General features: G+C 52.9%; 1 protein-coding gene across 3 annotated transcripts in view; it reads left to right on the forward strand.

The window, feature by feature from the left end:
• The window catches only part of WSCD2 (WSC domain containing 2), a 115,837-nt gene that overhangs the window by 52,976 nt on the left and 48,784 nt on the right, over positions 1-14,077 (forward strand). For 2 of the 3 annotated variants that reach the window (XM_043557799.1, XM_043557800.1), the window contains exon 2: positions 7,711-8,587. In XM_043557799.1, the coding sequence (XP_043413734.1) occupies positions 8,209-8,587 (379 nt within the window). In that variant the 5' untranslated portion in view covers positions 7,711-8,208. Of the gene's footprint in view, positions 1-2,144; positions 2,289-7,710; positions 8,588-14,077 lie in introns of those variants that run through there. The other variant, XM_043557801.1, reaches the window with a different exon arrangement.

Genomic DNA, 14,077 nt, shown 5'->3' on the forward strand with positions numbered 1-14,077 from the left:
CCCTTGGCCCTCCGTGGGTCAGGAACTCCAGACTTTCTCAGCTCCTCTGCCTCGGTCTCTGTGCTCATCTGTTTTCCTCTCTTGGCTCTTTCTTTGGCCATGTGATGACGGCTTCTAGTCTAAGTGACGGGCAGAGATAGTTCATGTTTCAAATCCCAACTCCATGTTCCGGGGCGGGGGGAGGATGTATTGATGGATCAGTTTTATATCTGAGTTCCCCTGTGGTCACCAGCAGTGCCCGTGGGCACGTTGTGCGGTACAAACATGGCCCCTGGGGCTGCCTCCATGAGCAGGGGGTAGAGGCCACTCACTAGACGGGCCCCCCCAAATGTGTCCCTCACACCGACCTTGGGTGGTCAAGATGCACCACAGCGAAGTCACTGAACCTTCATCCTTTTCTGAGACGAAGTCTGGGCAAATGGATTGTCGTGAGAAGGGGTGGCGGATGGTTTGTTGAGCTGGCCAGAGTTGGGGGGGTAGAGTATCACCATCTGTTGAGCAATCGTTATGGGTCTCCACAGAATGCAGGCTCTGGAGCCGGACTGCCCGGGTGTGAACTTTGTTCCGCCGCTCTCTGGCTGTGTGACCTCACCACAGGTGCCTTAACCTTCCTAAACCTCCGTTTTCTCATCTGTAATCGGGGGCTAACAAAGGAGACCTTTCTTTTAGGTTATCAGGATGAAACAAATTGTGTCTCGAACAGTGCCTGACACACAGTAGGTGCTTAGTACATACTAGCACGTGCTATTATTATGGTGCTGTGTATTTTACACACGTTAGCTCATATAACCCTCAGACCTTTCTAGCCAGCGGGGGGAGATCGGTCGTATTTTGCAGATGAGGAAACTGAGTCTCGGAGAAGCCACTTGCCGAAGATCCCAGCCGCCGTGTCGCTGGGGCAGGTTCAAACCAGAAATGTCCGACCCTCGGTCTGACCCCCTCCTGTGGTTCCTCCCTGGTGGTTTCTCTTCACTGTGGCGCAGCCTGATTTCTCTGCAACAAGTGAAGGTGGCCATAAAGTTTGCCCGTGGAACAGGAGGCACTGGAGTCATTACCCGGGGAAACGAAATTTTAATATTTATTTTTAATGGGCCCCATATGCTCCTTTTGATTTTTTTATTTAATTACATCATGGCAGATGGCTGGGTGTTAAAGGCCATTAAGCTAATGGCACTTTGCCTTCTCGTTTATTTTTCTTGAATTTGGGGAAAGATGAATGATAATGGACACGGATGGTGAGCTGTGGATGCCGGGTGGTGGCGGGTGAGTCCCTGTCCTCGGACCGGAAGGGAGGAAGTGTGGGGGCTCTGGGGCTCCTCCTGGCGGCCGGGCGAGTGTGCGGAAGGCAGCACATGCTTGGGTTTTAGGAGGCCGGAGCAAGGTTTCCCCTGTGGGCGCACACACAGATGTGCAGAGTCTTGGACACGATAATCCCACTTTTTTGGCCCCCAGAGCAACTCTGTATGTGCTGACTGAAGTACCCATCACACCTTTGCACAGGGTCGGCCAGGCACTGGGGAGAATGACACCGAGGGTCCATCATGGACGCAATGGTGTCATTATACTCTGGACACCGGTGAGGGGACGGGTGTGTCCCAGAGGGGGTCCACACACCACGTAGGGGTGTGAAGTTCTTCCCCGGGGTTAGTTGGGTTAATAAAATTCTAGATTCCTAAAGACCGTCACCACAAGGTCGTCATTTATAATGGTATTTCTTGGGCTGTTTTGTAACTTCTTTCACTTGCCAAGGGGCTGGTCCTGGAGCAAGAAGGATGAGAAGGAAGTTTGATGGAAGGAGTTGAACTTTGAGTAAACTACCTGGAGAAGAAGTGTTTGAGGGACGGTTTTCCACGTCCCCAAGCTCGGGAAGGATCCTTCCATCGAGGCTGGGATTCAGCTGAGAGGCGGAGTGGGTAAGGGGCTCTAGCTGTTCAGGGGGTCCACACGGTGTGGGCCACTGCATCACAACATTGAGATGTCGACAGTCTTGCCCTTGAATCCCTGCTCTTGTCTCGCAAGCCATGTGCTTGGACCAGTCCCTTCGTCTCTCTGAGCCGTGGCTGCCTCATCCGCAAAATGGGTGTGATCGTGACTACGTCTCATCATTATTGAGCGGTCCTGTATTGCTTTCCAGGAATCTGGACAAAGATCTACCTACAGGAGGTTCATCGTAGCATTACTTATTTATCAGGGAGGAAAACTGGAAATATCTCATAGGCCTACCGACAAGGAAAAGCTTGAATGAATCACAATATATTCCAAGTAGTTGACACACACACTAATCATTGGTAAGTAGTTTATTTCCGAGGCGGAGGGCATACTGACTCCTTTCCTTCCCTGAGTGGGGAAGAGAGACGGGGCAGGGAAGAAGCCAACACAGGGGTGCTCCCGTCCGCTACCGCTGAGAGTGACTGAGGCTGAATCCCTCTGGGGAAAGTGAGGGAACCTGCATCCACACGGCCTGACATTTCATTTCTCCTGTCGCAGGGGCGAGGGGGCCCGGGGCGGTTACCCACCCAACTCCCATTGTTCCTTCCAGGTAGCGTCTGGGAGTTGAGTCTATGGGTGGGGCGCACACAAAATCTGTGAAAGATCTACCGAACGATTGGCAAAACCAAAAAAGGCTGACAGTGTTGAGCCACGGTGCCGATCTGGAGGAACAGGAACGCCCGTAGGCTACTGGGGGTAGTTGGTCACTGCAGCCCTTTGGAAAACACACCAGCATTTCTTAGGGCAGTCGTGAGATGTTCGCACAGCAGGCCCTAGGAACGTCACTCCCGGGTATAGGTGCACCCTGCGTTGCTTGTACACAGGCGTCAGGAGACGACAGGGTTGAGTGTGGCAGCAGCTGGGGAGGGGAACTCATTCTGCCCCAGCCATACAGGCTAAGAACCGATGACGGAGAAGCCCTGGGAAGGAAGATAGGGTCCCTCTACCAGTAAAACAAAATGGGTGCTGGGCACACAAAACCGTACACGTTCCCTACGCGTTATTACCGTTAAGAGGTAACGCTTCGGTGAAACGCGCGTAGTCCCCGCACGAACCCTACGAGACAAGTAGGACTGTTTCCCCCATACTACGGATGGGGAGACTGAGGCACAGAGAGGTTAATAAGCAGCTCACCGGGTTCTAGAGGGGATTAAACGGCACGGTGGAAATAAGGCACGGTGCCTGGCACATAGTAAACGCTCAACAACAGACACTGCTGATTTCCGACGTCCCCATTAGGCCAGCGCTAAAATTTCGTCTCTGGTCTGGGCTCCCAGTCGCTTGAAGACCCCCAGGTGTGTCCCCTGCCCAGAAGTGTGGAGAAACCCAAACTTGACAAACCTGGTTTCTGGGGAGCTATTTCTTGGAGAGGCTTGGATGGTCACCGGGGTCAACTGAGGCCCTCAAGTCAAGTTCAGGGGGCTGAAGAGAGAGGGAGGGCGGGCCCCCTGCTCAGGCTCACGGACTTCTGGCCAGACCCACCTGCCCCCGCCATCTGGAAAGAGAAGTGCCACAGCCCCTCCCAGGGGCCCCGGGGGACACGGGGCCGGCTCACCTCCTGTTTTCCCTTCCCACAGGGTAGCTCTGCCCCACCAGTTATTTTCTTGGCAGCTCAACACCAGAAGTTCATTCTGGTGCTAAAAATAGGCTGTGTTTAGACGCTGCGAGGCTCCAGCTGGAAACACGAACCGCAGTAACCAAATGCTGCCATTCCTGCAGAGGGGGGACGTCTTGCCCTCACGGTGGTGGGAACCCCCGCCAGCCCTGGGAGGGAGGCAGGGGAGGGATCGGGTCATCCGCCACATTGAGTAGATGGGGAAACTGAGGCTCAGGGGGTTGTCATGCAAAATGGAGAGGGATGGAGACTGATCGCTCGTAGCACCAACTCCAGGCCTCTGGGGTGGGCATCTCACCGGACCCTCCCAGGACCCCAGCAGGAAGACTGTGGTTGGCTCACAAGAGAAGAGTGGAGCTCACAGAGGCGCGGGCCCCTGCCCGGCTGAAGAGAGAGGGAGGGCGGGCCCCCTGCTCAGGCTCATGGGTTTCTGTAAGGCTTCCTGTAAGTGACAGGACAGGATGCTGACGGGATTATGGCTTCCAACGTGTAACAGGCAAGTGGAGACGGGGAGGTGGAGGCCAACACGTGCCCCCTTCCCCGGGGGCATTGTCCATGTGCCAGCTGTGGGCTGGGGAGAGCCATTGCTCTCACAGGTCGCTGGGAGGGAGGAGTTTGTGAGAACGTGTTTGTAAAGTCTTTGAATGCAGCGTCCGGCATATAGTAGGTGCTCAATAAATGGCCGTTCATTTCATTTCCGCATTCGCTTTGGGGTTAGGATTTCTGTCTAGAGAGAGAGAAAGAGACAGAGAGAGGCTTGGGGATGGGGAGAGGATGACAGAGGGTGGTGAGAAGCAGAGAAGTCTTTGGGGTTCGCTTGGGGAGGGGGGGCTGTGGCTCATCGGGGCCCCCTGAACTCCAGGACCACCCAGAGCTGTGAAACGAAAGGCACTCCCTTCACAGAGCCCTGAGTGTCATTCTCTGAGGCTGTCACCAGTGTTGTGGTGACAGGGTTTAGGTTTAAGCCCCCAGGGGAGGTCAGTCCCCTGACTCTTCTCACTCATTTCCTGCACCTCTTGAGGACCTGCTGTGTGCCAGATGCTGGGGCTAACACGGAGAGAGAACAGACTGGACGCCCCCACCCCCATGTTGCCCAGGTTCCGGGGTGTTCTCCCTCCGGGTGCCCTCCCTCCCAGCACTGGCAGGTGGCGTGGGTGGCTCAAATCAGCACCGCCCCCCTGTCCCCTGGAGGAGCCCCCCTCCCCACAGTCCCTTCCCGGATGGGTCCCCTTCACTCCCCACACCACCAATGCCTCTGTCTCTTTCTGTTCCCTGCCAGCTTCTAATGAGCTCATTATCCTCTTAAAACCCATTTGGCACCCACTTAGAGAAAAGATGTGTTGAAATAGAAAAGAACAAGAAGGGAACAACAAAAAAGGACTAGACCCAGAAATATCCTCAGAGAGACAAAAAGCCACAGGGAACACAACAGCCAGAATCTCTGCCGTCTCCACGGCAGCAAATGAGCTGCTGCGGCAAATGCCTTTGAAGCCTGCTCACATGTGCCCTTGAGAGGAGTGGGGTTAGGGGGTGCTTTTCTTGAGCACCTACTGTGTGCCAGGCACTCTTCCTACATTTTTAAGTGCAGACCTCCCAGCAAATATATTTGGGGGGAGGTGTCTTGACTCTTAAACCCACGTTACAGGTGAGGATCTTCATGAGAACAGGTGTCTTGACCCAGTCCCACAAGCCGGCGGGTGGAAGAGGCGGGATCTGAACCCAGGTCAGTCCACCTCCAAAGCCCACGCCCTCGTCTGCTTCTGGAAGGGCTGGTGTCCTTCTGCCCATCCCCATGATGGCTGCTGGCTTTTTCTCATCCTGGCCCAGCTGCAGAAACATCTGGAGTGTGTGTGATCTCCACGGAATACCATGGGTCACCACCCACTGCCTGGTTTAAAGTATCAGTGTGACCTTGAAACTTCAGTGGTTCCGCACGCACGCAGATAGAACATAGTCCAGACTCCTGGACTTGGCATTCAAGTCCCCCCCGCCCCCCGCCGCCAACTACGTGGCCCTGGGTAAATTACTTAATCTCTCTGAGCCTCGTTTCTCTCCTCTGTAAAATGGTTACAGATCTCCCTCATAGAAATGTTGCAAGGATTCAGAGTATGTATGTGTTCAGAGCAACGTCGGCTCTGTGAAGTGCTCAGTAAACATTAGCTATTAATTGCTGTTCTGTATCTTCTACATCTACTCAGGATTTAGCACGATCTAGTGCAGTGATTTCGTACAGTGGTGGTTTAGAGTTGCTATCTCCCTCAGCAGACTCTGAATTCTCTGAAAGGGGGACTCTGGATTATTTATTTCGGTATCCCAAGCACACACAGTAGGCAAGCAATGCACATTTTTGAATGGATGGAAGAATGGGTAGGTGGATGGGTGGGTGAGAACGGTATGGTTGCGTGGGCTGCAGCGGTCTGGATGGACGGGTAGGTGAACGGGTGGATTAATGAACAGACGAATGGTGGAGGGATGGACGGACGGGCAGGTGGATTGATGGAGGGATGAAGGAATGGACAGTGGATGGATGGATAGATTGTGACTTGACGGGCGGGCAGGTGGACTGATGGATGGGTTAAAGCGGTGGACAGATAGACGGAGCGATGGAGAAACGGGTAGTTTGACCCCACAAAAATTTGGAGCTGTTTTTTTTTTTTCACTTATCTATTCCAAGTGCCTAGCACAATAACTGCATAGTAGGTGCTTAGCACTTAGTACCTGAATGAATGGGATGGCGTATGGACTACTGATGGCATCTCCCCTGAACCACAGTTAAACTCCCATGCCACTGTCTGCATTCCGGAGGGGCTGTTACCATTCAGATCAGCCATTGGCTGCCAGTTAGTCCTGTACATTGGCCAAGACTGTCATGAGGCCCCCTGCTGGTGATAACATGAAATCGCACCAGCCAAAAGGAGTATTCGGTGTTCTGATTCGTATTCTGTTTTCCTCCTGGCTGATGATCCTTAACGTTTACTCATAAAGCAGTGCCCTCGGCCCTCCGTGCCTGTCACCATGACCTGAGAGCACCTTGTTACACCTGTAGACTTCCCCTTCTACCAGAAATCTGGGCTGGAGAGGTCCAGAATCTTCGTAGTTAACCAGGTTCTCAGGTGATCATGCATCAGATGCTCTGTGGACCACACCCTGAGGGGCCCTGTCAGACAGTGAGCAGTGTCCCTGGGAGGCTGTGGAGGTGGGCTGCTGCTTTAGAGCCTATCTCTGAATCCCCAAGTGACATCTAGCCCATGTAGGACAAAAGCCGGGCCAAAAATGCAGTGGTTAAGAGCTGTGGTTTTGCATTTGGACTGTCCTGGGTTCAATTCCCAAGTCGACCACTCACTGGCTGTGCGGCCTCAGGTTCCTCATCTGTGAAGTGGGGAAATTGTTCCTCCCCTAGGAACCCTGGGAAGACCACGTGAGCTAACGCATGTAGGGGGCTCGGCACAGAGCTGGGCGGACTGTAGATGCTAAATAAATGCCGAGTGATGGCTATGTCGCTAAATCAGATTTCTTTTCCTTTTCTTCCTTGGGTAGAGGAGAGGGGCTATGGCTTTGATCTCTCCCACTGGAATGTGAGCCCCGTGAAGGAAGGGACTTGGTTTCTCTGGTTCACGGCTTTATGTCCGGCGCTTAGGACAGCACCTGCTACGTAGTGGGGTGCTCGCTAAGCATTTGCTGCAACAACAGCAAAAAAAAGAATGAATTTGATCTGGTTCCGAATCAGCCCGGTCCAGCAGGCAATTCGGCAGGGACCCTAGGAAGTACTTATTAGGCTTAAAATAGTTCACGTATCAGTGTATGTTTGACAAACATATAGGAAATGCGGGCCCTAAGAACTTGCGCTTGTCCGAGGTAAAGTGTGTCCGAAAACGAGGGCCCAGGAGGAGACAGGCCCCCAAATTCCCACTTCGGCTTACAGAAACAGGCAGGTGTTCTAGAAGACCCGGGACTGGGCCTCCATCCAAGCACTTGCTGGGTGCTTCAGGCCATTGGTTCCCTCCCTTCCTCGGGGCTCTGCATTCGTGGTGAGAAGGCTTAAGAACGCTTTGAGCTCTGGCCTCCGTGCGGAGGCTTCTTAAGCCCGTGTCCGTGCTGTTTTGCAGGTGGCAGTCCTGAGCCCTAATGCGCGAGCAGATGGAAACCCGGCAGCCACTGTTTCCATGAGGTGGATACACCGAGCATGACCCCCAGCTGGGAAAGGGGCCAGAAAACAGCCCTCGGTGAAACAATCCAGCCCTGACAGGCCGGGAGAGCCAAGAAAAAGTGCAAAGTGAGCTGCAGTGCTGGTGACCGACAGAATCCTCCTGCGACTGCCATTATCCAAGTTCTTTGGGAGCTTTCTGACGTGAGGAACAAGATGTAGGAAGATGGGACTGACTCCTGGGTGTGGGGTCCCTTCTGTGGCTCCAGGAAGCTCACCTTGACCTCAGGAGGGCTCCATTCTCTTGGCATCACCTTTGCGGAAGGAACTGCAGACCCCCAGGGGTTCCATCCCGAAGGGAAGCTTCGGGAACGCAGCCCCCCTCCATCCCCTTGCTGAACACCCCCCCCCCCCCCCCCGCCAGCCAAGCCCCAGCGAGCCAGTCCGGAATGATCCTGCTATGGCCAAGCTCTGGTTCAAATTCCAGCGGTACTTCCGCAGGAAGCCTGTGCGTTTCTTTACCTTCCTGGTGCTCTACCTGACGGCCGGGAGCCTGGTCTTCCTTCACTCTGGCTTCGTGGGCCAGCCCGCCATCTCCCAGAGCCAGGCCAGCCCCGCCGCGGGGGTCCAGGCCGAAGGCGCTGAGCTGCCCTTCTTGGGTGACCTGCATCTGGGCAGAGGCTTCCGGGACACGGGTGAAGCCTCGAACATTGCCCGCAGGTACGGACCCTGGTTCAAGGGCAAGGACGGGAGCGAGAGGGCCAAGCTGGGTGACTACGGTGGAGCCTGGAGCCGAGCCCTCAAGGGGAGGATCGTCCGGGAGAAGGAGGAGGAGCGAGGTAAGAGGGGCAGACAGGGAAGGTGGCCAAGGGGAAGGGAGGGGGTGAGAAGAATATAGTGACCGCCACCAGGTTTCAGTGTTGAATAGGAACCGGCTGCCATATAGTCACGGCTGTAGACATGCCCAGGGGTTCGCTCTCATCCCCGTTTCAGAGGAGACATTTGAAGCCCAGAGAAATTAAATAGCTTGCCCAAGGTCACACAGCTGGTAAACAGCCAGGCGTGGACTTGAACCCTACATCTGCCAGAGTTCAAAGTCTGACATTTCCTCGCAGCCTTTTTTTAGTCTTGTTAAATAAATACACATGGACATTAAAACAGCATCTACTGAGCACTTACGATGTGCCAGGTACTTAAGCACTTTAATGTGTATTGAATTGTTACCACAAGTCTGTAGAAGGTGCTGTTATTCCCATTTTAAGGATGAGGAAACCAAGGCACCAAGAGCCCACGGTGACATAGCTAGTCAGTGGCATTGCCCGTGAGAAGGCTCAGGAACTCTGTGAGCTGTGGCTTCCACGGCATGCCGTGGCTCTGCTGTACCGTGTTGCCTGTCGGCCCATCTTGACGGATCTCTTGGTGATGGCAGTTGGAGGGCATCGTTGCCCTGGAGGTATTTCCTCACATTTTCTTAGCCTTTCAGTCGAAAAAGGCTTTCTTCTGTGAGCGCGTTACCTTACTCGGTTTCCACTATACCTCATGAACAAGGGGTGTGACCCTCCACCCAGGTAACAGATGTGGAAACTGAGACGTGGTGAAGGGAGACACTTGCCCAGGGCCGTACAGCTGGGAAGAGGCACATCTGGCCTGAACGCTTGGCCCCTGGACCGCCTTCCAGAGTCTGCCGACGTCCGCCCGGCTGACCAGCATGCGGGGGAGGAGCCTGCAACCCTGCAGTTCTGGAGATGAACACACATGGCATGTTTTGGGAATCCAGGCCAGATGGTTTGGGAGGATCCAGCACCAATCAGGACAGAAGGAAAACCTCCCCAGCCTTTGTGTTCCCTGCCATATATCACACTTCTGCTGTGATTCAGCTCATGGAAAACCCCTTCTTCCGCCATGGAGGGAAGCGGGATTAGTGGCAGGGACTCACACAGGGGAGCACGTTCCCCGGCTTTGGTCCCACCCTGTACTGGGCTCGGGAGCCATCCAGGGGACCCCACCTTCCCACGCTCGGGGATCTCCTAGAATTCTGCTTCTTTAAGAACCCGGCGTTCACAGGGAGGTGGAAGAGAGTGTGGGACGTGGCAGAACAGATTGGGGGACTTGGATTCATGTTCCACTTCTGTCCCAACCAGCCATGTGGCCCAGGCAAATAGTTCCACTTTCTCATGACTCAGTTTTGCTGTTTGTAAAATGGGGATAATGACCCCTCCCTTCTGGGCATCTCCTGAGAGCTCACTGGGACACTGGTTAGGAAAGTACCCAGCCCAGTGCTTGGCACGTTGTGGGTCTTAGAGGTGATCAGGAAGTCCTCGTGGACCTGCTGGCGGGAGGGACCCCATCTTCTCGGTCCAGGTGAGGTACGAGGTGCTACACAGAATGGAGAAAATGTGAAGTGGCTTCTCTTCACCCACCCAGCTGTATCTCTCCCTAGCCACTCTGAACTCCTAGTAGTTTTTTTTTTTTTTAATTTTTTTTTCAACGTTTATTCATTTTTGGGACAGAGAGAGACAGAGCATGAACGGGGGAGGGGCAGAGAGAGAGGGAGGCACAGAATCGGAAGCAGGCTCCAGGCTCTGAGCCATCAGCCCAGAGCCCGACGCGGGGCTCGAACTCACGGACCGCGAGATCGTGAGCTGGCTGAAGTCGGACGCCTAACCGACTGCGCCACCCAGGCGCCCCTGAACTCCTAGTAGTTTACAAATCCCAAAGTTCGTCACAAGCCTGCACCTTAGGATATGCTCTTACCCTACCTAGGATAAATTCCAGAGCCCCCTGTTATGGCCACCGCTCCAAACTTATCTTGTAGGGCTCTGCACGCCACCACCCCCCACCTGCACCACCACACCCTGCCCCACTGTCCTTCTTGCCATTCGATGAATGTGCCAAGCCTGTTCCTACCATAGGGTCTTTGTATAACCAGTTTCTTCTGTCTGGGATGCTCTTCTTCCGTATCCTTGCATGGCTCCCTTCCTCCCTTCCTTTGGGTCCGCAGTCAAACCTCGCCTTCCGAGAGAGGCCTTCCTAACTAAAACAGCCCCACTTTGTACCTGGTCACAACCATATTTCCTGGTTTTATTTTTGTCACAGACCTTACCATCATCTGAAAGCGTCTTGTTTATGTGTTTCTTCCTTGTTTGTAGTCCGCCTCCCCTTCCAGACTGTCAGTGCCATGAGGGCAGAAACGTTGCCTGTCCTATTTCCCCCATTCTCTTCATTCAGCACCAGGGACAGCACCCGGCACAGAGCCAGTGCTCAATAAATAACTTGTCTCAATACTTGTGGAATGAAGGAATGATGGGATGGACACATGAATGAATGACCCTTCCTCTGTCTGGAGTGCCTCCAAGGGTCAACGCCACTCTTCCTTCCGCTCTCAGCTTAGCTCGCCTCCCGGAAATTGTCCCTGACCCCCCACCCAGTATGGTCCCTATCAGGGCCATTAGGTGAATGGTGATCACCTGTGCTTTTGAGGTCCCGGATGGAATGGGGATGGAGTGGTGCATCGATAACCAACAACACTCACAACACCTCCCATTTGTTGTGAGAATAAACTGTCACAGCCACTTCTACCAGAAATGACTGCCATTTCTTGAACACCTACTCTACGCCAGCCGCTGTCCTGTTTGCTCGTCACGTATTTGAATGGAAGGATCTATGGAAAATGCTTATCGCATCTCCTGGTTCATGATTCTAGGTCACTTAATAGTGACCTGGTTGTGAGTTACTATCAGTAGAAGTAATAATAGCTACTGTCTATTGAGTGATCATTATGGGCTGGACCATGTTGTAAGAGCTTCATTGCTTTCATTACCACCCACCTCAGAAAGTTAGACACTATTGTTATTTTCTTTCACAAATAGGAGAATTTCAAACTCAGACACGCAGGCTACCCGGGTAGAAGTGAGGAACTGAGATCTGAAACAAGATTCATTTAATTCCAAAGCTTGCAGGCCGCCTCCGATGCCACGCTAACCCCTCTGCCCCTGGAAATCTTATGTATTTTTATAAAATGTAAAGAGAGAAGCAAGAGAAAATAAGAAAGATGCCTGGAGCCTAGAGCTCACAGCAGGCAGCCTTCGGAATCAGGTGGCGTTATTAAGAAAACACAAATCCAGCCTGTCCTTGATTAACTTATTCAGAGTTCAGCGAGGAAAGACAACGTATTAGATTAACGCTAATAAAAACGAACGCTTCTCTGACCTGACGCTGAACACATTTGGTTTTTCTCTGAAGCTGGCAAGGGCTCTGCTTGATGCAGTGATGCGGGACTTCAGCTGTAAACGATTCAGAGCTCATCACAGGCCAGGAGGGGCGGGAGGAGCTGCCTCCAGGCTAGAGGTGGGGCTGGGGCTGGGGCTGGGTGGGAAGTCCGCTCTGAGGTGGAGCGACACCTACTATGTGCCATGCACCTTGCTGGGTCCTTGATCTCCCCCGGCCTTGGGAGAGCCTGTGCTTTAAGCAGCCAAATCAGGGTGCACCTTCCAATTCTGCAGCTTGCTGACTGTGCAGCTTTGGGCAGGTCACTTCACCTCTCTGAGCCTCAGTTTCCTCTTGGGGATAAGTCCATAAGAGTAGATGGCTGTCGTGATGATTGTGTAAGACAAATCGATTATGTGCTAAGTGCCAGGCACTCTCCCAAGTCCTTTGCATCTCTTATATCACATAATTTTCGTAGCAACCCAGTGAGGTCACTATTATTAACTCCATCTTGTAGGGAGGAAACTGAGGCACAGAGAGGTTAAGTAACTTGCCCAAGGTTGTTCAAGCTGGAGGAGGGGGTAAACTACTAATTGAACCCTGGTGGTTTGAGTCTTACACCTGAACCTTAACCATCATATCACCTCACTTCTCGGGGCACAGGAAGCGCTCGGCTCAGAGGCTGGCACACAGTAAGCACTTAATACGTGCCAGCTATTGTCATCAATATCGTAATTCTGCAGAAGACAATGCAGAAGCATACAAGATGTGGCTTGCCTGAGGTGACACAGCCAGTCACAGGCAGAGCCAGAAGCCAAATCCAGTTTGATTTTGAAGTCCGAACATGAAGGACTTGGGGGAGGGTCAGTCCGTATTCTCGGAAGGAACGTCCGGGCACTCGCTCCCCGTCTTCTCCAGCTGAAGATACTGTTGCTGCAGGTGTCGAGGGTCTGGTCTACGTCAGGGACTGTGCATCCAGACCCTCAGCTTCACATCAAGCAGGAATTTGAGCCCCTTTCACAGATGGGGCTCAACAGAAACTCAGAGAGGTTAAGTGATTCACTCAGTGTCACACAGCTGCTAAGAGACGGAGCAGACTCCAGCCCAATTCTGTCTGAGTCTAAAGCTCTTACTCTTTTTTAAAAAAATTTTAAAATCTTTATTTGTTTTTGAGAGAGACAGAGTGCGAGCGGGGGAGGAGCAGAGAGAGAGAGGGAGACAGAATCTGAAGCAGGCTCCAGGCTCCGAGCTGTCAGCACAGAGCCCGAGGCGGGGCTCGAACTCATGAACCACAAGTTCACGACCTGAGCCGAAGTCGGACACCTAACCGACGGAGCCACCCAGGCGCCCCTCTGTCTCTTTCTTTCATGTGCGTATTTCCAAAGCACATGTTTCGTTTCTACATATATATAGCATCGTATCTTGCCTTCCCCCCATGACAGCACCTTTTCATTGTGTTAAAAATTCTACGATAAGTCTAAGTTTTTTCTAATTTGAAAAAGTAAATTTTCCAGTACCTGGAAAATGGTTTACAAAAGCGTTGTGGTAGGGTGGGACAGGGCATCAGGGATCCCAAGGGAGGGATCCCATTCAGTCATGGGGGTGTATCATGGCTGCCTTCCTGGAGGAGGAGATTATGGAGCTGAGTCTGTAGTATCTGTATGCTTTGACCAAAGTGAAAGATGCGTCCCTTCTGCCCCACAGAAGCCCAGGTACGAGCAGAAAATTTCATTATCTGTGCCAGGAAACCCAGACAGCACCGGAGTGGGTCATCTTGAAGGATGGAGAATCCAGGATGGCGGAGAAAAGAACTCTTCCTTGAGTTTCTTGCCGATCCTGGTGCTAAGGCTCCGTGAATAGATTAATCCTGTTTATAGTCCGTTTTAACAGTATCCCTTGTATTAGTGTTCCAGGGCAGTGGTAACAGAGTACCTCAGAGCAACAGAAATGTGTTCTCTCGCAGTTCTGGGGGCCAGAAGTTCGAAATCAAGACGGCAGCAGGGGCGTGCACTCTCGAAGACACCAAGGGAGAACCCGTTCCATGCCTTTCCCCTGGCTTCTGGCATTGCCAGCACCTGTGGCCATTCCTTGGCTTGCTTCAGCAAAACTCCAGCCTCTGTCTC

The sequence above is a fragment of the Prionailurus bengalensis genome, chromosome D3, assembly GCF_016509475.1.
Source record: "Prionailurus bengalensis isolate Pbe53 chromosome D3, Fcat_Pben_1.1_paternal_pri, whole genome shotgun sequence".
NCBI lineage: Eukaryota > Metazoa > Chordata > Mammalia > Carnivora > Felidae > Prionailurus > Prionailurus bengalensis.